Genomic DNA, 25,302 nt, shown 5'->3' with positions numbered 1-25,302 from the left:
TTTCGTGTTCAATAAAAATCCCTTCTTTGTTTTTGAAATGTTATAGACGGCATTTTATTGCTTCAGTACACACTATAATAGGTTTTTTGATCAATATAATGATTTTGTTATTAATAAATATAACGCGGACTGTATCCTATCTCCGCAACGCAAAAACAAAACATTCATCACGTGATGCGCGGGTGCGTGACTGCGTCAGACCCATCACATGACCGCGCGCGGAGCAGCTGAGAGGGGAGCGTCATGGCGGTGTAGAGAGGATTACAGTCAATGTTTACTTTCTGTTTACCGTGTTTTTTCTGCTTTCACTCCGGTTTACCGGCAACAGCGCGGATCTTCTGCTGCAGCGGCGACAGCAGGTGAGTGAACGGCGGCGCGTAGCGGCTTTTACTGCACCTTTTTTTTCGCCGGTGACGGTTCCGCCCTCCAGAACAACAATAACAACAACAAACACCGACAAGAACACATACACACACTAAATAGTTCACTAAATAGACTACTCACTAAACACCAGACGTGCACACTGTTGCACATACAGAAAGTAAATTAGTGAAGGCTGTTTTTATCTGCACTAAATTGACATAGATGAAAAAATACTATAGTAAATACTATAGTAAAGTGGATTATAGTGTATATATTATAAATCTACATCTCTTTCTTAACGAATGTTCTAGCATATTGTAGTACTAACTATAGTGAACTGATAAACTGTAATACTAATGTAGTATACTTTAGTTTTACTACAGTAAACTGTGATGTATTGTTGTATGATGCACGCTATAGTTGTAGAAGCTACAGTATTACACTACAGTACAGTATAGATGTTGTGTTATCAATCAACACAACAGATTAATTCAAGTGGTTTAGTAAAGTGTGGTTCAAAAACACTGCAGTATTTACTAGAAGTTTACTATAGTATTTTTTATGTGAGGTCAAACCCTTCTGCAATATGGAAAGCCACATCTGAATAAATTATAAATATATAAAATAATTAAATGTACACAAAGGTAAGTGAAAAATAAAAAAATATGTAGTAAAAACAAACATTAAATTAAATTATATAATTACTATAAACTTATAATTTATATTTGTTCATATTTGCTTTTTTACACTTATTTATTAGTTTATTTATATATTTCTAATTGTATTTGAGTAAACCTGCTCTTCAGAATGGAGCTGTTTAAAGCACGATAACCTCTCTGTCATTATAAAACATGGATCAATAAGAAGCAAACAGATGTTTTGGCTTCACACGAGCTTGTCAGGCACAGCATAACAAGGTTTTGTGTTTGCATAAGCTTTCTTTGCATGATCTTTGATTATAGTTTACATTCCCATCGGCTTGAATAGCTGTGCATTTCTCTCTCTCTCTCTCAGTGTGTGTGCGTGTGTGTGTGTGTTTTATCTCTGCCCTTCACAAACTCACAATACAAAACCTGTTTCACTTTTAATCCACCCTCAAGTTTATTATTGGTTGACTTTGACTTCTGATGGGGTTATATAAGGTCGCACTGACCTACTTATGCCTGTAAATCTGGAGTAAAACTAATATTGACTAATATTAATAATTTGTTGATAGTGTTACGAATGATAGATGTCATATTTTAATACAAATGTAAATATTTCAGTTAATAAAATCATATTTAATAAATGCATATTTTTTGTCTGCTGATAATAATATGTCATCTGAAGTTTGGATAAACGCAATTTCAATCCTACTGTTACAAAGTCACTTATAGAACTTACTTAGTGCTGTCAAAATAGTCTGTATTTACATAATTTATACATGTGTATATTTATGAATATTTGTCTAAATACACACACATACGGCACATAAAAATACAAAAGAAATATATTTACAATACAGTCATGCATATATTTATATGAACAAATATATACACAGTACGCACAAATATATTTTGTAAATATGAACTTTTATTTTGGATGTGATTGCGATGAATCATTTGACAGCACTAACATATATATATATATATATATATATATATATATATATATATAATTATTATTATTAACATTTTTATTAAATTACTATTAATATTATTAGCCCCACTGTTTTTTTTCTTCCCAATTTCTGTTTAACGGAGAGATTTTTTTCAGCATTTCTAATCATAATAGTTTTAATAACTCATCTCTAATAACTGATTTATTTTCTCTTTGTCATGATGACAGTAAATAATATTAGACTAGATATTCTTCAAGACACTTCTATACAGCTTAAAGTGACATTTAAAGGCTTAACTAGGTTAATTAGGTTAACTAGGCAGGTTAGGGTAATTAGGCAAGTTATTGTATAATGATGGTTTGTTCTGTAGACTATCGCAAAAAATATATAGCTTAAAGGGGCTAATAATATTGACCTTAAAATAGTTTTGAAAAAAATTAAAAACTGCTTTTATTCTAGCCGAAATAAAACAAATAAGACTTTCTCCAGAAGAAAAAATATTATCAGACATACTGTGGAAATTTCCTTGCTCTGTTAAACATCATTTGGGAAATATTTAAAAAATAAAATCAAAGGGGGCTAATAATTCTGACTTAAACTGTATATATATATATATACATACATACATACATAAATAAATAAATAAATAAATAAATACAATAATTAAAATAAGTGTATGATTGTCTTTTGCAGACGTGTGTGTGTTTCTTTGAGCCTCTGCTACACACACAGCGACTGATCCAGGTTCAGGTCAGTAAACCTTCATTATTATAACATTGTTTGTGTGTCAGAAATGCAGTGTGGAATGTGTGCATGTTTGTGCATGTGCATGTGCGTGTGTGTGTGTGTGTGTGTGTGTGTGTGTGTGTGTGTGTGTGTGTGTGTGTGTGTGTGTGTATGTATGTTTATCAGTAGGCCCAAACGGAATCTGCAGATTTTTGCTCAACATTGTGTCTATTTATTTGCTTATCTAAATATGTGTAAATAAATATTCATTCAGTTTTTGTATTAATTTCAGCAACATTATTGACTAGTATGCAGATATTTATATGCTTTATCTAAAGTATAGTTTGTAAAGTTATATTTATATTACTTTTAGTAGAGATATTATATGAGACACTTGCTTTGTTTACTAAACAAGTGGATCTAATTAGATCTTGATTGAAAGGCTTAAATAATAGTTACGTTATTATATATATATATATATATATATATATAAAAATATATATATTTTTTTCTTCATTCATTTTCCTTTGGCTTAGTCTCTATTTTAGAGGTCGTCACGGCAGAATGAACCCCCAACATATGTTTTACACCGCGAATGGCCTTCCAACCCAGTACTGGGAAACATCCATACACACTCATACACTACGGCCAATTTAGTTAATCAATTCTCCTGTAATGCTTGTGTTTGGACTGTGGAGGAAACCGAAGCAGCCGGAGGAAACCCACGCGAACACGAGGAGAACAAGCAAACTCAACACAGAAACACCAACTGACCCAGAATGTGCTAATTATTATTTACATAATAGCAAAAAAATGTCCTCAGATTCTGTCTGGCAGTGACCATCAGAGCAGATCTGCTGAGTTTACTCGCTCTGTCTGAAGAGTTAATGATACTGAATGTATTCACGACTGATATGGACTTGTTTTTCTGAACACAGATATTGACGAGAGATATGATCACATTCTGCGTTTGTAATGCTTTAATGCAGGTTTTTTCATATATACAGTGGATAAATGAGTACACCTCCTTTTCAACATGAATATTTTTATCCACTTCTCAGTGAATATAGGGAATATTTTTCAGTGCATTTAAAGAAAGCAGTTTTATTAAACAGTTATATTCAATAAAATTTGCTCACCAAACATCTTTAGGAATAGAAAAGATAATGCATTTATTCAAAACAGTTTTTCAACTATATTTAATATCTTATGTTTCTCTTGATGTTTCCTGTATATTAAAATTTTATTTCATATTTTACACCAACATATTCATTTGTGTGTGCTGTGATACCAATAAGTACTGACTAATCCAAAGTGTATGCACTAATATATTACTGTAAAGCATCCTGTGGAAAATATGAATGTAATAGAGATCTGTGAGTGGTCAACTCATTCATTCATTTTTCTCGGCTTAGTCCCTATTTATCAGAGGTTGCCACCTATTTGACTATATGTTTTACGCAGCAAATGCACTTCCAGCCGCAACCCATTAATGGGAAACACCCATACACACTCATTCACACACACACTCAAACACTACGGCCAATTTAGTTAATCAATTCCCCTATAGCGCATGTGTTTGGACTGTGGGGGAAACTGGAGCACCCGGAGGAAACCCACACCAACACGGGGAGAACATGCAAAGTCCACACAGAAACACCAACAGGCACAGCCGGCACTCAAACCAACGACCTTCTTGCTGTAATGCCATAGTGCTAACCACTGAGCTACGGTGCTGCCTATTGTTAACTAATTTAAGCTGCATTTTTTAAAAATGAAAACCCTGTCAACACATTTTTGTTTTATTTTTCTACAGATAAGATAAGGCTGATTGTGGTTATTAAAAGCTCCTCAGGAGTGGTAAAGTCCCGACATGACTCTGTTTATGACCCGAGGCCAGTAGAATCATTCATAACTCTCTGTCAGGTGCTTGCTATCATGGTGAATCTCATTAAGCCTGTCAAAGTCAGGCTGTATTTCACAAAAATAAAAAAGCAATACATATACAGTCAAGCCTGAAATTATTCAATACCCCAGGCAAATTCTGACTTAAAGATCTCGTGAAGTGCTTTGAAATAAGCATTGTTATTCTAAATTTGACAATCTCAACTGAAACATGAAGAGAGGGCGGTGCATAGTGTGGCTCCTCCCCTTTTGAAACAGCCAATTGGGTTCGTTTTTTCTCATAGCTCTGCCAGTGAGAATGGCAGTGAGAATGGCGCATTAAATGAAAATCCAATGAGAAGAAGGGGCGGGGCATGTCAGACACTAGAAGGCATTTGATTGGTCAGGAGATATGATGAGAAACTAAAATATGAAGTGACGGCAATAAAATCATCGGTCCGTTTAGGCAGAAGTGACAAACTGCAAATTTTAGATTAGGTTACAACTAGGTTACATTTATATTTTCTAAGCTTAAATTTTGCACACATTTAAACTGGGTGACATGGTGGCTCAGTGGTTAGCACTGTTGCCTCACAGCAAGTAGGAGTTTGCATGTTCTCCCCGTGTTCACATGGCTTTCCTCTGAGTGCTCCGGTTTCCCCAACAGTCCAAACACATGCGCTATAGGGGAATTGAATAAACTAAATTGGCTGTAGTGTGTGTGGGTGTTTCCCAGTACTGGATTGTGGCTGGAAGGGCATCCACTGCTCAAGATATATGCTGGAATAGTTGGTGGTTCATTCCACTGTGGCAGCCCATGATGAATAAAGGGACTAAGCCGAAGGGACTAAAATATTGTTATACATGTATTAAGTAATTATGAATGAAAGCTTTAATGAATGAATGAACAAATGAATGAATACATTAATGAAAGAATAAAGGAATGAATGAATGAATGAAAGAATAAAGGAATGAATAAACAAATGAATGAATGAACAAATGAATGAATGCATTAATGAAAGAATGAACAAATGAATGAATGCATTAATGAAAGAATAAAGGAATGAATGAACAAATGAATGAATGCATTAATGAAAGAATAAAGGAATGAATGAACAAATGAATGAATGAACAAATGAATGAATGCATTAATGAAAGAATAAAGGAATGAATGAACAAATGAATGAATGCATTAATGAAAGAATAAAGGAATGAATAAATTAACAAATGACTGAATGAACAAATGAATAAATGCATTAATGAAAGAATAAAGGAATGAATGAATGAACAAATGAATGAATGAATGAATGCATTAATGAAAGAATAAAGGAATGAATGAATGAACAAATGAATGAATGCATTAATGAAAGAATAAAGGAATGAATGAATAAACAAATGAATAAATGCATTAATGAAAGAATAAAGGAATGAATTAATGAATTAATGAAAGAATAAAGGAATGAATAAACAAATGAATGAGTGAACAAATGAATGAATAAAGGAATGAATGAACAAATGAATGAATGCATTAATGAAAGAATAAAGGAATGAATGAACAAATGAGCATTAATGAAAGAATAAAGGAATGAATGAACAAATGAATGAATGAATGCATTAATGAAAGATTAAAGGAATGAATGAACAAATGAATGAATGCATTAATGAAAGAATAAAGGAATGAATGAACAAATGAATGAATGAACAAATGAATGAATGCATTAATGAAAGAATGAACAAATGAATGAATGCATTAATGAAAGAATAAAGGAATGAATGAACAAATGAATGAATGAACAAATGAATGAATGCATTAATGAAAGAATAAAGGAATGAATGAACAAATGAATGAATGCATTAATGAAAGAATAAAGGAATGAATAAATTAACAAATGACTGAATGAACAAATGAATGAATGCATTAATGAAAGAATAAAGGAATGAATGAATGAACAAATGAATGAATGAACAAATGAATGAATGCATTAATGAAAGAATAAAGGAATGAATGAATGAACAAATGAATGAATGCATTAATGAAAGAATAAAGGAATGAATGAATAAACAAATGAATAAATGCATTAATGAAAGAATAAAGGAATGAATTAATGAATTAATGAAAGAATAAAGGAATGAATAAACAAATGAATGAGTGAACAAATGAATGAATAAAGGAATGAATGAACAAATGAATGAATGCATTAATGAAAGAATAAAGGAATGAATGAACAAATGAATGAATGCATTAATGAAAGAATAAAGGAATGAATGAACAAATGAATGAATGAATGCATTAATGAAAGATTAAAGGAATGAATGAACAAATGAATGAATGCATTAATGAAAGAATAAAGGAATGAATGATCAAATGAATGAATGAACAAATGAATGAGTGCATTAATGAAAGAATGAACAAATGAATGAATGCATTAATGAAAGAATAAAGGAATGAATGAACAAATGAATGAATGAACAAATGAATGAATGCATTAATGAAAGAATAAAGGAATGAATGAACAAATGAATGAATGCAATAATGAAAGAATAAAGGAATGAATAAATTAACAAATGACTGAATGAACAAATGAATGAATGCATTAATGAAAGAATAAAGGAATGAATGAATGAACAAATGAATGAATGAATGAACAAATGAATGAATGCATTAATGAAAGAATAAAGGAATGAATGAATGAACAAATGAATGAATGCATTAATGAAAGAATAAAGGAATGAATGAATAAACAAATGAATAAATGCATTAATGAAAGAATAAAGGAATGAATTAATGAATTAATGAAAGAATAAAGGAATGAATAAACAAATGAATGAGTGAACAAATGAATGAATAAAGGAATGAATGAACAAATGAATGAATGCATTAATGAAAGAATAAAGGAATGAATGAACAAATGAATGAATGCATTAATGAAAGAATAAAGGAATGAATGAATGAACAAATGAATGAATGAATGCATTAATGAAAGATTAAAGGAATGAATGAACAAATGAATGAATGCATTAATGAAAGAATAAAGGAATGAATGAACAAATGAATGAATGCATTAATGAAAGAATAAAGGAATGAATGAATGAACAAATGACTGAATGAACAAATGAATGAATGCATTAATGAAAGAATAAAGGAATGAATGAATGAACAAATGACTGAATGAACAAATGAATGAATGCATTAATGAAAGAATAAAGGAATTAATGAATGAAGAAATTAAATAAAGAATGGATGAACGAATGAATGCAACTAAAGAATGAAGGCATGAATGAACGTGTGTGCTAGTATGTTGTGTAATATCTAGTAGAATATTGTGTACTGTCATCACTGATAAAGGAATGAGTTATTAAACTTATGATAAACAAATGTGCTCATACTTTAACATGAATAAATTTGCCTTTAAAATATTGTTATACATGTATGAACTAATTATAAATGTAACAATTTCAGTGGTATTTGTTTTTTATTTGCATGTTTTTCATGTTATATAATCTTATATATCCTTTTTTAAATAAAATAAATCCACCATAATTGTGGGTGAATTGGCTTCATTGTCATGATAATAATCAGAAATAGACATTATTTATTTATTTATTTATTTATTTATTTATTTTATTTTATAAGTGTTAAGTATAAATTTCCTGTTATTCCGTTTTGGTTTTGGTGAAGTGTTGAATCATTGGAGAGGCTGAATCCATACAGTGAATCCATAATATCTATAGGTTCAGCCTCATCTGATGCAGTCTCTATATTGATCTGCTCTGAATCGATCAGCATGATTGATCAGCATGAACCGAACGCATCATCGATTGTGAAATGTCTGATCGATTCTGTCATGGCTTGTGGAGGAAAGTGAAGCAATATCGCATCAGTTCAGTTTGAGTGCTGTTTTTATAGCATTAGCCAAAATAATAAAATAAATAACATGAAAATATGAATCGGAGTATCTGAAACTTATCATGTAAAATAATGCTATATGTAACTGCAATAGTTATAATTAAAAGTAATCTAATATGTAAAATAAGACAAACATGTACAGTTGAAATCAGAATTATTCGCTCCCCTTTGATTTTTTCTTTCTTTTGTAAATATTTCCCAAATGATGTTTAACAGAGCAAGGAAATGTTCACAGTATGTCTGATAATATTTTTTCTTCTGGAGAAAGTCTTATTTGTTTTATTTTGGCCAGAATAAAAGCAGTTTTAAATATTTTAAACTAAATTTTAAGGTCAAAATGAGCAGCTTTAAGCTATATATTTTTTGATAGTCTACAGAACAAACCATCATTATACAATAACTTGCCTAATTACCCTAACCTGCCTAGTTACCCTAATTACCCTAGTTAAGCCTTTAAATGTCACTTTAAGCTGTATAGAAGTGTCTTGAAGAATATCTAGTCTAATATTATTTACTGTCATCATGACAAAGATAAAATAAATCAGTTATTAGAGATGAGTTATTAAAACTATTATGATTAGAAATGTGCTGAAAATCTTCAGAAAAAATACACAGGGGGCTAATAATTCAGGGGGGCTAATAAATCTGACTTTAACTGTATCTGAATATCAGAAACCTTTTATTTAAAATAAGATTCAAAAGTTTAAAAACTCTAAATATTGAGAAAATCACCATAAAATAAAAAATTGAGTGTTGATATATTTACAGTAATATATATAATTTTTTTTATTAATTAGTTTTTTCTTAATTTATAGCATGGATAAATGAACGAACAAATTAATTAAAGATTGACTCAACAAATAAATAAAGAATAAACTAATGAATAATTGAAGGGATGAATGTTCCTGTAGTAAATATTACTGATGTGTCTGTCTGGTATAACTATGATCCATAATAAATAAATTAATTAATGAGTTTATGAATAAATTAGTTAATGAATGAAGGAATGAACAAATGAATGAATACATTAATGAAAGAATAGACAAATTAATGAATGAACAAATTAAATAAAGAACGAATGAACAATTAAATGCATGAAAGAATAAACAAATTAAAGAATGAATGCATGAAAGAATGAATGAATGAATTAAATTAATGCATGAATGAATGATGAACTAATTACATATAAATTATCAAATGAATGAACGAACGAATGCATAAATTAAAAAATGAAGGAATGAATAAATGAATGTGCCTGTAGTAAATGTTACTTACGTGTCTGCCAGGTATAACTATAATCCATAATAAATGAATAAATGATGGATTTATGAATGAATGAGTTAATGAATAAAATCATAAATGCATTAATAAAAAAAATAATTAATTAATGAATAAACAAATTAGCAAATGAAAGAATGATCGAACAAATGCACAAACAAATGAAAGAGTGAATACACGAACAAATTAATGCTACTTTAGTAAATGTATGGATGGATGTGTCATATAACTATGATACTGATTGGATGAATGCATTAATGAATGAACAAATTAAAGAATGAATGAATGAACAAACACTTAAATGAAAGAACAAATGAATTAATGAATGCATGAATGATGGAAGGAATGAATGCATGAAAGAATGAACAAATTAGCACACGTATGACTGAATCAATGCACAAATTAACAAATGAATGAATGAACGAACAAATGCACGAAAGAATAACGAATGAATGAATGAATGAATTAAAGAATAAATGAATAAGTGAATGAATGCTCCTGTAGTAAATGTTTCTGGTGTGTCTGTCAGGTATAACTATGATCCATAAAGAATGAATAAATGAATAAGTTTATGAATGAATGAGTGCCTCGTGATGCCTCGATGAAAGAATAAATTAATGAATGAACAAATTAAAGAATGAATGAATGAACAAATAATTGAAAGAATGAATGACTGAACAAATGCATTAATTAAAGAATGAACAAATAAATTAACGAGTTGATGAATGAACAAATGAATGAATTAATGAACAGATTAATGCATGAATAAATTATTTAAAGAATTAATGATTTAATGAATGAATGAATGCTCCTGCAATAAACAGTACTGATGTGTCTGTCAGGTCAGTCAGTGTGTTTACCGCCAGCAAGACTGTGATCCTCTCAGCTGCCGTCCTGGAGTCATGGTGAGACACAAAAAACAGTGATTACCCCATTATTTACTGCTCTCAGATCAGTGCTGATGTTCACATATAATCTAATGTGTCTGAAGGTTGAAGAGGTGCAGCAGAGTTTGGAGGCTCGTGGGAGCTCCGGACTGCAGGATGAACAGGTCAGACACTCATTTTCATAGCTTAATAACACATTTCACTGTATTGTTCAGAAATATATAATGTATAAAAAACTTCAATGGAAAACAGAATTTAGGGGAAAAAATAGCGCTGTAATAATGATGTATGTGTGTGTGTGTGTGTTCTGCAGGTCCCGTTTGCGCTGCTGCTCGGCGAGTGTGTGGACCATGTGGAGAAAGCACTGGAGTGTGTCCTTGCCTTAACCAGCTACCGCCTTCACATCAAACTGCAGGAGAACAGCATCAGTGTAAGAGTTTCCTCAACAGCACTTGCAGGGATCAACTGCAGAGACATGCAGATTTATGCGGAATACTAAAACTGAATATTAAGTAGGGGCGGGGTTTTATTTCAGTATGATGACGCATTCCCACTGGAACAGAATATTGAGTAGGGGGCGGGGTTTTATTTCAGTATAATGTTGTATTTCTTACTGAAACTGAATATTGAGTAGGGGGCGGGGTTTTATTTCAGTATAATGTTGTATTTCCTACTAAACTGCATATTGAGTAGGGGCGGGGTTTTATTTCAGTATGATGACGTATTCCCACTGAAACAGAATATTGAGTAGGGGGCAGGGTTTTATTTCAGTATGATGATGTATTCCAACTGAAACTGCATATTGAGTGGGGGGCGGGGTTTTATTTCAGTATAATGTTGTATTTCCTACTGAAACTGAATATTGAGTAGGGGGCGGGGTTTCATTTTAGTATGATGATGTGTTTTACTGAAACTGAATATTGAGTAGGGGGCGGGATTTTATTTCAGTATAATGTTGTATTTCCTACTGAAACTGAATATTGAGTAGGGGGCGGGGGGTTATTTCAGTATGATGACATTTACAAATAAACCTGAATATTGTTTAGGGGTGGGGTTTATTTCAGTATGATGATATATTTCTAACTGAACTAGATTATCTGTATAAAAAACAGACCAGGGGTGTAATGCTATGCTAATTTGCCTAATGATAATTGCAGGTGACAATTTGAGTGTTTTTAATGCTTTATGCTTAATTACTTTACACCGCAGATAATAGTATATGCACTGAAGGCATGTGTGTTTGTTGTATTGTCAGGTTCCTCTGCAGCTGATTGAGAGTGTGGAGAGTCATGAACCGACGCAGATTCAGCTCACCTGTAAAGACTGTAAACTCATCAGGTCTGTATTACTGCACTGCTTTGAATAGCAAATGTGTTGATCCCTGTATCCGCCTGCAGAGCTGAACCAACACTTATTTTTATCCCTTTATTTGAATATAACAGGGTTCCCACGGCTCATGGAAATTCTGAATGTGTTCTGTTTTTCTTTTTAAAAAAAACAACTCTGAATTATTCACCCCCCCCAGAACTTCTTTATCAAATATTTCCCAAACAATGTTTAACAGATTCAGGAATTTTTCACAGTATTTCCTATAGTATTTTTTCTTCTGGAGAAAGTCTTATTGGATTAATTTCGGCTAGAATAAAAGGAGTTTTTAATAGTTTTAGAGCCATTTTAAGGTCAATATTATTAGCCCCCTTAAGCAATTTTTGCCACTGTTATACAATAAATTGCCTAATTACCCTAACTTTACCCTAATTAACCTAGTTAAGCCTTTAAATGTCACTTTAAGCTGTATAGAAGTGTCTTAAAGAATATCTAGTCTAATATTATTTACTGTCATCATGGCAAAGAGAAAATAAATCAGTTATTAGAGATGAGTTATTTACACTATTATTAGAAATGTGTTGGAAAATCTGCACTCTGTTAAACAGAAATTGGGGAAAAAATATAAAAGCATAAAAATTTAAAAGGAGGGCAAATAATTCTGACTTCTATACATTTAAGGAGTTTTGACTTTGAAATAAGTCACTTCTGAGCTGAAGCTAAAATGCTGATGACAGAAAAACTAAATGTAAAGTTTGTAAAACTACTATCAAAGTAATTAAATATTATATAAAATATGGAGCTATTGAGCTAATACTATTAAGCTATAAAAATTGGGATAAGAAGCATTAGCAGCCACACAAACAGTAAATACCTCAGATTTTTTTTTTTTCAAAATATGATGTAAATTATTGATTGTTGTTCTTATATAGTGGCTATTAAAGTCCTGAAAATTGATACTCAAGCTAAAACCATGTTAAAAGTGCTGTGTGTGAGTTTTTGGCTCCTCTAAAGCATAAAAACACCATAATATGTTTGCAGATATTCAGAAACATGCTCAGTGAACATTCTTGTTTATTTGAAAAACAAAGTCAGATATTCTGCTTTGAAAATGTGCGTTACGTGCAGGAACGTATGTCTGTGTTTTGGTCATTTTAACCTGCTCAGTGCCAGTTTATCCAAATATATTTCAGCACCCCGGTTGCCAGATTGTGGAAAACCACGTATTTCATTCATTCAGTCAGGAAGACTCTCAAAGCATGCGTCCGTGACTGAAATGCGACCTCCGGTGGACAGTAGCAGACTCCGAAATAAGACACAGATTCAGAGTTTCAAATGAGATTATTAATTAGCAAATAATAAAAAATATTATGAGTGTAAACATTGGGTGAGCAGGTTACATTGTAAGCGCGTGTCCTAACAACATGCTACGTGACGAATTTGCAGTGATGAGCAATTTGTTTGCACCAGATGAAACATGACAGAAATGTAAATACAGCCATTCAGAAGCACAGAATAGTGCACTCACTGCACCCCAGCGAAATGGTAAGGTTTATAATCTAATTAATACATATTAAACCTCTTTAACATTATTAAATGTAGATGCTGAATCACTGATATGTGTTGGTTTGCACTGAGTCACAGCTCTGAAGTTCAGCTTCAATTGGTTTATTTCTATTTTCCAGATCTGAGGTGAACTATATGCTGCTGCTTTCAGTATTGGCATTCAGACTCACATTATTAGCATTTAACACTGAATAAAGCACATGAGGTGTACTTCAGCTGATCATTGTCAGTTTTCTGTTGTTCAGCTGTGAGAAACAGAAGCTGTTTCTAATATATATATTTCAGGTGTTGGTTAGAACAAAAACTCCTTTTAATATGGAAATTATTCCTTCTATCTCATGCCGTTGTTTTTAATTTAGAACACAGCTTAAATCAGCCTTTAGGCTCGATAATCAGGCTCGCTCCTGTTTGGTGTCATCAATCTGGCAACCTGTGCTTGCATGTTTTGAACCAGGAATACAATACCTAGTTCAGCCACTGGGTGTTAAACTGACATACTGCACCTTTAAGCCTTTAAAGCACACTTGAAGTTGAATACTAGTATCTTTCAGAATAACTAGTAAAACATTATGTTGGCATCATGATGGCAAATTAGTTATTACATTAGAAAGTATTTATTAAAACAAATGTGCTGCTTTTAGTTAGAAATCAGCCTTAAATCAGCCTTTAGGTTCGATAGTCAGACACACTCACGTCAATCTGGCAACCTATGCTTGCGTAGACTCATCAGAGGAGGAGCTGAGTGAAAATGTGTTTTGATCCATGAGTGCAGTACCTAGTTCAACCACTGGGTGTCAAACTTGCTTACTGCACCTTTAATATTATGTAAAACACAACAGCAGGCTGTTTTTCCACTCATTTTAGGTCCTGGAAATTCAGCTTTTTGATTAGTGAAACTTGATAGATGGCTTGGAGTGTGAACGCTGATATTATGTGCACTGATGATTCCAGCTCAATTACACCCAGAATGGTGCATTATGGGAGTAAACAGTCAGTAATGGCTCACCTGTGGTTTCTGTGTGTTCAGGTGTAACTTCCTGTCTGCGGATCAGTGTCAGGATTGGCTACGGAGGATCAGTGCAGCGTCTGGACCGCCAGCTCGTCTGCAGGAACTCTTCGCCTTCAGCTTCCTGTCCTGCAGCACCAGTGTGTCTGCAGAGGACAGAGAGGTGCATGATGGGATATGCAGAGCAGGTACACACACACATTTATTTTTGGGAATTGTGGGGACATTCAAATTCAGCAGCAGCACAAACCCACCTGTTATCTTCAGTGACACTCGTGTGTGCGTGCGTGTGTGTGTGTGTGTGTAGGAGGTCACAAGCAGAGATTTAAGCGAGAGCTGCAAAGGATGGGCTTCGACATGCACAGTGCCTGGAGAATCTCCAACATCAACAGCAACTACAGGTGACTGAAACACCTGACACACACACACACACACACGATTTATGAGCTCGTTTTCTCATGGGGACCAAAAAATTAACACACAAATTCAAAATTTACTGGTATTGCTAAACTTGTGGGGACATTAGATCACCAACACATAAGGAATACGAGGTGCATCATCACCTGACCTGTGTGTGTGTGTGTGTGTGTGTGTGTGTGTGTGTGTGTCAGGGTTTGTTCAAGTTACCCGGAGCAGATATTGGTGCCGGCTGCAGTCACTGATCAGCAGCTGGAGAACGTGGCGGCGTTCAGATCATGGAAGAGGATCCCGGCCGTCGTTTACAGGTCTTTATTTACACTGCATTTAATTAATGGACTCTTCTGGTTATATTAGGACAAAGTAAATGCTTTTATTTGGTTACTTTTTTAGCGACTAAAAGACTTCTTTCATGACCATGTGAAGTATCACTTATTCTTAAAAGACACCAGAAAGAGATATTGCTGAATTATTTAAGCACTTATACACTTTATTAGGTACACCTTACTAGTACCTGGTTGGACCCCCTTTTGCCTTCAGAACTGTCTTAATCCTTCATGTCAGAGATTCAACAAGCTACTGGAAATATTCCTCAGAGATTTTGCTCCATATTGACATGATAGCATCACGCAGTTGCTGCAGATTTGTCGGCTGCACATCCATGATGCCAATCTCCCGTTCCACCACATCCCAAAGGTGCTCTATTGGATTGAGCTCTGGTGACTGTGGAGGCCATTTGAGTACAGTGAACTCATTGTCATGTTCAAGAAACCAGTCTGAGATGATTCACGCTTTATGACATGGTGCGTTATCCTGCTGGAAGTAGCCATCAGAAGATGGAGACACTGTGCTCATAATTGATACAAGGCAGGATGGATCCATGCTTTCATGTTGTTGAGGCCAAATACTGAGCCGAGCATCCGAATGTGGCAGCAGAAATGGAGACTCATCAGACCAGGCAACGTTTCTCTAATCTTCTATTGTCCAGTTTTGGTGAGCCTGTGTGAATTGTAGCCTCAGTTTCCTGTTCTTAGCTGACAGGAATGGCACCCGGTGTGGTCTTCTGCTGCTGTAGCCACAGAACTGCCGCTCACTGGATATTTCCTCTTTGTCGGACCATTCTCTGTAAACCCTAGAGATGGTTGTGCGTGAAAATCCCAGTAGATCAGCAGTTTCTGAAATACTCAGAGCAGCCCGTCTGGCACCAACAACCATGCCACGTTCAAAGTCCCTCAAAGTCCCCTTTCTTCCCCATTCTGATGCTCACTTTGAACTGCAGCAGATCGTCTTGACCATGTCTACATGCCTAAACGCAATGAGCTGCTGCCATGTGATTGGCTGATTAGACATTTGCATTAATGAGCAGTTGGACAGGTGTACCTAATAAAGTGGCCAGTGTATATAATAATAATAATAATAATTACATAAAACGTTTTTCCATTGAGTACACTTACAAGAATGGTCAGTAATGCATAAACAGAAGTTATTTAAATTATATTAACATCTTACTTCCCAAATGTCTCATTGTGTTTGTGCAGAAGAAATAATGTAATTCTACACATACAGTTGAAGTCAGAATTATTAGCCCCCCTTTGAATTTTTATTCTTTTTTAAATGTTTCCCAAATGATGTTTAACAAAGCAAGGAAATTTTCACAGTATGTCTGATAATATTTTTTCTTCTGGAGAAAGTCTTATTTCTTTTATTTCGGCTAGAATAAAAGCAGTTTTTAATTGTTTTAAAGCCATTTTAAGGTCAATATTATTAGCCCCTTTAAGCTATATTATTTTCGATAGTCTACAGCACAAACCATCATTATACAATAACTTGCCTAATTACTCTAACCTGCCTAGTTAACCTAATTAACCTAGTTAAGCCTTTAAATGTCACTATAAGCTGTATAGAAGTGTCTTGAAGAATATCTAGTCTAATATTATTTACTGTCATTATGGCAAAGAGAAAATAAATCAGTTATTACAGATGACTTATTAAAACTATTTATGTTTAGAAATGTGCTGAAAAAAATCTCTCCGTTAAACAGAAAAAATAAACAGGGGGGCGAATAATTCAACTGTATATATTTTTTTCTACAATGCTTTTTGTTACTTCTTTTAATCTACTTATTTCTATTATCTGCTAGTTTAAAGTAATTAGAATTTTAGGGGCTTTTTTACTCAAATTTCTATTTTTTTCAGTTTCAAGTTTGCCAGTTTTATTAAACCACTCCTATAAAATGTTTAATCAGAAACAAAGGAAACTGTTTCTAAAATTTTCTTTAAAATGATTTAACATCGTGGACCCTATCATACACCCGGCGCAATAAGGTGCAAGACGTGTTTGGCGTGATTTATTGCTATTTTCAGACCAACGCAACTAGTTTTCCCGTTTTGCACCACGTTGTTTAAATAGCAAATCCAATTGCGCCACTTTGTAGACTCAAGGTCTTCAATGGTCTAGTCATTAAAGGAGGTGTGTTACGGAGCATTGTTGGTGCATTGCTATTTTGAGGAACTGAAATAGACCGCACTGTTGACCAACTAAAAGCTGCTCTAAAGTCCAGCAGAGCGCGTTAGTTATGCACCTATGCAGGTCCAAACACTTACACACTGCTGAATACACACAGGATGATCAGCAATACACAAATATCTTTACAGATGAAAACAATTAAAGGATTAAAATGATCCAGAAATGATGATTTTCTACATCAATATAAACACCACTGCCTCCATGCCTTCTTCACCTCAGGGGGCTTTTTCAGTTTATTCATGACGATCTGCATTATTCATTAATTTTCTTTTCGGCTTTGTCCCTTCATTAATCCAGGGTCGCCACAGCGGAATGAACCGCCAACTTAACCAGCATATGTTTAACACAGGGGATGTCCGTCCAGCTGCAACCCATCACTGGGAAACATCCATACACACTCATTCACACACACACACTCACACACTACGGTCAATTTTAGCATACCCAATTCACCTATACCACGTGTTTTTGGACTTGTGGAGGAAAAAGGAGCACCCGGAGGAAACCCACGCCAACACGAGGAGAACATGCAAATTCCACATAGAAATTCCAACTGACCCAGCCGGGGCTCGAACCAGCGACCTTCTTGCTGTGAGGCGATTGTGCTACCCACTGCGCCACCGTGATAAGGTTTAGATGTGTCCACCTGTGGGGTTTTGGAGACGTCTGCATCAGCATATGGGGCATAAGAACAGGACGTGTGTTTGGATATAACTCAGTGTTTTGACCACACTTCATTACTATTGTTCATTTATTAAGAAATAAGAACTGAATTTAGAAATAGTTTTGATCAAATCTTTGAGCTTAACAAATGAAATTAAATATGTGGGCTAATGGATGTGTTTAATGGCGTGAGTCTCCAGCGTTTCCTCACTCCACCAAAGTAAAGGAGTAAAGTAAAGAGAAAGTAAAGAGGCTGAATGGAGGAGGCTCGTTCTTTATCCTCGCGCTGCAGATGCTCTGTTTAACTGTTTTCTCGCTAGTGAAGCGTTCAGTTTTTACACTTACAAAGTCCACCATGTAAATAGCAAATGCACCATGGAGTGACGCAACTGACTCTTAAAGGGAATGGGAGACGAGACTCTGATTGGTTTAATGCAGGTTATGCTCAAAACACACCCAGAACTCATTAAGAGAATAAGCACAACCCTGTTAGACCATGCGCCGAGTTTATCCATCCTTAAAATAGTACTAGTGGATTCGGACACGCCATTAATGCTTTTGCGCTTTAGACTTTGCACCTAGATCATTAAATAGAGCCCAAAGTGTGTAGTTCCAGTTCTTAAAATGACAGTTCACACAAAAATGAAAACTCTGTCATCATTTACTCACTTTTTACTTGTTTCAGACCTTTAAGAGTTACTTTCTTCTGTTGAGCACGATAGAGGATATTTTGAAAAATGTTGGAAACCTGTAACCATTGACCTCCATAGTATTTGTTTTTTCAACTATGGAAGTCAATGGTTACCGGTTTTCAGCATTCTTCAATATATTTTCTTTTGAGTTCAACAGATTAATGAGACGCAAAGGTTTGAAACCACTTGAGGGAGAGTAAATAGTGATATAATCATAATTTTTGGGTGAACTGTCCCTTTAAATCTGAATTGAATCTACAGTTAAAATGGTATCTCACTCAGAGATACCATAACATTTAAAATTTCTAGTAATTTGCATTTTAATAATTAACATTTCTACAATAAAAGCCTCCTATGAAATGTATAATCAGAAACTAAGGAAATGTTTCTAAAATACTCTCCAAAATTATTTATCACTAAGTGTGTAGTTCTAGCTCTTAAAGGTACAGTTCACGCAAAATGAAAATTCGGTGATCGTTTACTCACCTTTTACTTGTTTCAATCAACTTTAGGAGTTTTTTATCTTCTGTTGAACACAAAAGAAGATATTTTGAAAAATGTTGGAAACCTGTAACCATTGACTTCCATAGTATTTGTTTTTTCAACTATGGAACATTCTTCAAAATATCTTCTTTTGTGTTCAACAGATTAGAGAAACTCATAAAGGTTTGGAACCACTTGAGTGAGAGTAAATAGTGACTAAATTATCAATTTTGGGTGAACTGCCCCTTTAAATCTGGATTGAATGTACACTTAAAATGGTATCTCACTCAGCTTCATCGAAACCTTTAACCCAGGCACCAGAGTTCGGGCGCTGTGATTGGTCGATGTGGGCAGCCAGAGGTCAGCTGGTGGGGCTGGAGGAACGCTGATGATGAGCATCTGGTACAAGCCATTGCCAAAGCCTGCGCTACAGATCCGGCAGCAAACACAGCGCATGCTAACGGCTCCTGTGTTCACAATCATGTTAACGGCACCATCAGTGGCTCCGGTAAGTAAAAGTGGGTGCGTCTCAATCAGCACCCTTGTTTACTGTGAAAATGATTAGTCCTGCTGTTGTTTATAAACTCCAGTTTTGAGACAGTAAAAGTGTTCTAATGTCACAGTAAGTGTGTACCAATGTGTAGTGAATCAAGCTCATCAGTGCCCTTACTAGTGCATATGCTGATTGAGACACACTCAGTGACTCGGGTACAATTGATGCTCATGTTCAGAAGCTCATTTTCTTTATATTCATGCCAGATCCTCACATAGCCAATGGGAACGTAGAGGCGGAGCCAAATACCACGCCCCCTCAGAAGCTGTTAATAATGGATGCGCGCTCATACGCCGCAGCAGTAGCCAATCGAGCGAAGGGAGGTGGCTGTGAGTGTCCAGGTAATGCAGAGCTTATGATTCTAATCAATGTTATATGCTGAATGTTTGACTAATAGTGTAGCTGCAGAACACTGTTTACCTCTTCTCAAGTATGTGCTCCTTGTAGAGTATTATCCCAACTGTGAGGTGATGTTCATGGGAATGGCCAACATCCACTCCATCAGAAAGAGCTTCCAGTGTTTGCGGACGCTCTGCGCTCAGATCCCGGATCCACTTAAGTGAGTGTTTATGAGGAGTCATCCTGCAGAACAAACACAGCTAACACAACTGCTTAAAGCTAATGGTTATCTATGTGAATGCAGCACAATTTCAGGATTATTCAGTTCTATTTAAAGGCACAGTACACCCAAAACTGAAAACGTCCTCACATTCAAGGAGTTTTATGAATTTCTTTTGAACACAAACGAGAACATACTGGAAAAAATCAGCCATTGACATCAACAGTAGGAACAAATAAATACTATAGAAGCCAAGAGCCCCATTTCCACTGTCGGGCTAGTGCAAGCCAGGGCTTTTATCGGGCCGGGCTGTGCCAATAGCCCGCGAGCATGAGTAATTAGGCCGAAATCATGTTATGTTTTTACTGTCGGGCTAGTAGCTCACAGCGCATCACGCAAACCCCGCCCCCAGAACATCACACAACCCGCCCACTTCAGTGGGAATCAGGCAGATAAAGCACACCATCGCATCATCACGTAACCATTAAAATGAAGACAACCAAAACAAACGAATGACACGCTACTGTACAGCATTACATTACATTACATTACGCACATGTCTGTGTTTTCATTCATTATATTCGTTTACGGGTGACGCAGTGGCGCAGTAGGAAATACTGTCGCCTCACAGCAAGAAGGTCGCTGGTTTGAGCCTCGGCTGGGTCAGCTTGCGTTTCTGTGTGGAGTTTGCATGTTCTCCCTGCGTTCGCATGGGTTTCCTCTGGGTGCTCCAGTTTCCCCCACAGTTCAAAGACATGCGGTGCAGGTGAATTAATAATAATAATAATAATAATAATAATAATAATAACAATAATACTAAATTACATAAATAATTACATAAAATAATACATAAAATTACATAAAATAATAATGAAATAAAAATAATAAATAAAATAATAATAAATAAAATAAATAAATAATAATAAATAAATAAAAATAATAATAATAAAAATTACATAAAATAATAATAATACTAAATACTAGGCTAAATTGTCCATAGTGTATGAGTATGATAGAGTGTGTATGGGTGTTTCCCAGAGATGAGTTGCGGCTGGAAGGGCATCCACTGCATAAAACATATGCTGGATAAGTTGCCGGTTCATTCCGCTGTGGCAACCCCAGATTAATAAAGGGATTAAGCTGAAAAGAAAATGAATATTCGTTTACTCGCAGACCGACTGTTGGCATCGTACATTGTGATTTGATTAAATCATCGTCTCCTAATACTTTATAAATTATATTTCAAAACTCCTCCGGTGTTTATTGTTTTTAGAAAATATCTCAAATCTTTTATTCAGAGAGGCCTTTGTAAAATGAAAGTTTAAAATGGCTTGAAACGGTTTATGTATTGTATATACATACATTATTCTAGCTTTTGTTTGTTTTATATTGGTTTATTTATTTACTGTGACTTTATTATATCCAATATTTGTAATTTTTAAAATTATTTCAATATACAGTTAAAGTCAGAATTATTCGCCCCCCTTTGAATTTTTTTTTTTCTTTAATTATTTCCCAAATGATGTTTAACAGAGCAAGGAAATGTTCACAGTATTTCCTATAATATTTTTTCTTCTGGAGAAAGTCTTATTTCTTTTATTTCGGTTAGAATAAAAGCAGTTTTTAATTTTTTAAACACCATTTTAAGGTCAATATTATTAGCCCCTATAAGACATATTTGTTTTCAATAGTCTACAGAACAAACCATCATTATACAATAACTTGCCTAATTACTCTAACCTGCCTAGTTAACCTAATTAACCTAGTTAAGCCTATAAATGTCACTGTAAGCTGTATAGAAGTGTCTTGAAGAATATCTAGTCTAATATTATTTACTGTCATCATGACAAAGAGAAAATAAATCAGTTATTAGAGATGAGTTATTAAAACTATTATGATTAGAAATGAGTTCAACAAATCTGCTCTCAGATAAACAGAAATTGGGGGGAAAATAAACAGGGGGGCTAATAATTCTGACTTCAACTGTAGCTTAGGCTATTTTATCTAGATATGACACTATTGTGTTCATATTTTGTATTATCTCCAAAATAAATAAATAAAGAAAGAAAGAAACCCAGCTGCTCGCGGCACCAACAGAGCTGTAAAGAGAGTGCTCTTTCGTCCAGTCTCTCACACACACATGCATCTAAACGCGCACGTTTCATGCACAAACACACCTTTAAACTTGACAAAAACTCTCGACAACTGTTACTGGCTGCTGTGTCTTTAAAACGGTGTTAAGATTATTATGCGTTATTGAAACATCAAGGAGGACGCAGCAAAGAAAAGACACTTATAAATTAAAACTTTATTATTTTATGCAACAGCCTGACATTTAAAAGGGAAAACTAAGGGCGATCACAAGCAAAAAGACCCCTAGCCTGTAAGGTGTTTTATGGAATAGCCTGTCTTAAACTGACCAGCTATATGTTTTTCTTTCCCTTATTTATTTATTTTTTGGCGCATGTACTCGTGTGCGATTGGAAAACTAGTGTAATGGCGGCACGCTATCTTTACCAGACTCTGGCAAACTCCGCGTCTCTTTCACTCCACCCCGAAGCCCAATGCATTTTGCGGGCTGAAAAAGGCTGGCCTCTGGCCCCGAGGAAGCCCTGCTTTGGCCTGATCAGGTCCTGGAAGTGACAGTGGAAATGCGACTGGCCCTGCCTCACTCGATTTCGGCGTGATAGTGGAAATGCGGCTAATGGCTGATTTTTTTCCCTCCAGAATCTTTCAGTATATCTTCATTAGTGTTCAACAGAAGAAAGAAACGTACACAGGTTTGTGAATAAATGATGGCAATAAGTTAATTTTTAGGTGAACTGTCCATTTAATAAAAATAAATAATATAATCTGTAATAACAAATATTTAAAACAAAAGTTGGGCGGCTCAGTGATTAGCACTGTGGCCTCACAGCAAGAAGGTCTCTGGTTTGAGTCCCGGCTGGGTCAGTTGTCATTTCAGTGTGGAGTTTGCATGTTCTCCCCGTGTTGGCGTGGGTTTCCTCTGGGTGCTCGGGTTTCCCTCACACAGTCCAAACACATGCGCTATAGGGGAATTGATTAACTAAATTGGTCGTAGTGTATGAGTGTGTGAATGAGTGTGTATGGGTTGTGGCTACAAGGGCATCTGCTGCGTAAAACATAAGCTGGAATATGGTCCACTGTGGCGACCTCTACAAATAGAGACTAAGCTGAAGGAAAATGAATGATTGAATAAAACAGAAGTGGAGTAAATTAACATGTAATAGTTCATTAATAGATATTTTAAATTAATTTTGACATTTATTCACATGCATTGTTTAAAAGAAAGCTACTTGTAACATCATATAAGTGTGTGATCTTCGCAAGTTGGTCTTATGATTAAATGGTATATTTTTAGTAATGCCAGAAATGCACGCTATGGGTCAAAATGATACATTTTAATTACTAATCTATAACTTTGACCAATACAATGTTTTCTAGGAATTTCTACAAATATACCCATGCAGCTTAAGACACTTTTTTCACACAGGGTCATAATCATATATAAAAATAACTGCTTATATAGTATATTCTTATAGAATAGATGCTTTAACTTACTTTACACATTTATTAAAGGTCCTGTGTTATTTAAAATGATGTTTTTTTTAGATGTTAGAGTTATCAGTATTGCTAGTTTTTAAGATATATATAATCTAGTGTGCTCCAAAACAGTGACAAAATCCACATTTAGAAGGTATAAACCTGATATAAACAAAGTTTGCAGTTTGTCTCTTCCTCCTAAACGAATCAATAATTTTTTTTTGCCGTTACCTCATACTTCAATTTCTCATCAAATCTTGACCAATCAAATGCACTCTAGTGTCTGACATGCCCCGCCCCTTTCTTCTCATTGGCTTTTCATTTGATGTGCTTGAGCTCAACCACTCTCACTGGCAGAGCTGTGAGAAAAGGAGAGGAGCTACTCTGTTCCGCCCTCTTTTCATGTTTCATGAGTTGAAAGCACTTTACGAGATCTTGAAATCTTTTACGAGGTCTTTTAAAAAGAAAGCTTTAAATTACATGATCAAATTTTGTGATGTTTAAAGTAAATTTTGGGCTGCTTTTTTCATGATTTTTAATGAACATGTACAGTGGATATCAAAAGTCTACACACCCCTGTATGCAAGGTGTCAGTAAATCATTTTAGAACTTCCTCCACTTTTAATGCAAACTATAACCTGTACAATTTTATAAAAACTGAAATCTTTCAGGTGTGGGGATCAAAAAATAAAAAAGCTAAAATAATATGGTTGCATAAGTGTGCACACCCTCTTATAACTAGAGATGTGGCTGGGTTTAAAATTAAACAATCACATTCAAACTTATTTTAATTAAGAGTCAGTACACACATGTGATCATTTAAAGTGCCTTTGATTAACCCAGAATAAAGTTCAGCTGCTCTAGTAGTCGTTTCCTGACATTTTCCTAGTTGCATCTTACAGCAGAATTCATGGTCCGCAGAGAATTTCCAAAGCATCAGAGGGATCTCATTGTTAGAGATTCAGGAGAAGGGTACAAAATAATTTCCATTGGATTAGATATATAATGGAACAGTGAACACCGTCATCATCAAGTGGAGGAAAAATGGTGCAACAGTGTCATTATCAAGAACTCCACGTCTGTTTAATATTAATGAAAAGGCAAGAAGAAAACTGGTCGAGGAGGCTTCCATGAGGCCTACAGCAACTTTAAAACAGTTACAGGAATATCTGGCAAGTGCTGGCTGTGCAATCTCCCGTATTCTTCATTAGTCTGAGCGATGGGGTAGGGTGGCAAGACGGCTGCCTTTTCTTACAAAGAATATCCAGGCCCAGATAAATTCTCATGGGAAAAGGTGTTATG

General features: G+C 34.7%; 1 protein-coding gene across 1 annotated transcript in view; it reads left to right on the top strand.

The window, feature by feature from the left end:
• Window positions 1–214: 214 nt before the first annotated feature.
• LOC130228772 (myotubularin-related protein 3-like) overlaps window positions 215–25,302 on the top strand; it is a 45,865-nt gene continuing 20,777 nt past the window's right edge. The window contains exons 1-12 of the mRNA XM_056457212.1: window positions 215–359; window positions 2,657–2,713; window positions 10,601–10,663; window positions 10,750–10,809; window positions 10,959–11,075; window positions 11,901–11,983; window positions 14,565–14,731; window positions 14,851–14,944; window positions 15,155–15,268; window positions 19,639–19,832; window positions 20,084–20,218; window positions 20,325–20,436. Coding sequence (XP_056313187.1) covers window positions 10,661–10,663; window positions 10,750–10,809; window positions 10,959–11,075; window positions 11,901–11,983; window positions 14,565–14,731; window positions 14,851–14,944; window positions 15,155–15,268; window positions 19,639–19,832; window positions 20,084–20,218; window positions 20,325–20,436 — 1,079 coding nt within the window. The 5' untranslated portion in view covers window positions 215–359; window positions 2,657–2,713; window positions 10,601–10,660. The remainder of the gene's footprint in view (window positions 360–2,656; window positions 2,714–10,600; window positions 10,664–10,749; window positions 10,810–10,958; window positions 11,076–11,900; window positions 11,984–14,564; window positions 14,732–14,850; window positions 14,945–15,154; window positions 15,269–19,638; window positions 19,833–20,083; window positions 20,219–20,324; window positions 20,437–25,302) is intronic.

The sequence above is a fragment of the Danio aesculapii genome, chromosome 5 (assembly GCF_903798145.1).
Source record: "Danio aesculapii chromosome 5, fDanAes4.1, whole genome shotgun sequence".
NCBI classification, from domain to species: Eukaryota; Metazoa; Chordata; class Actinopteri; order Cypriniformes; family Danionidae; genus Danio; species Danio aesculapii.
The sequence above is the reverse complement of the archived record's forward strand: the minus strand, read 5'-3'. Positions and strand labels throughout refer to the sequence as shown.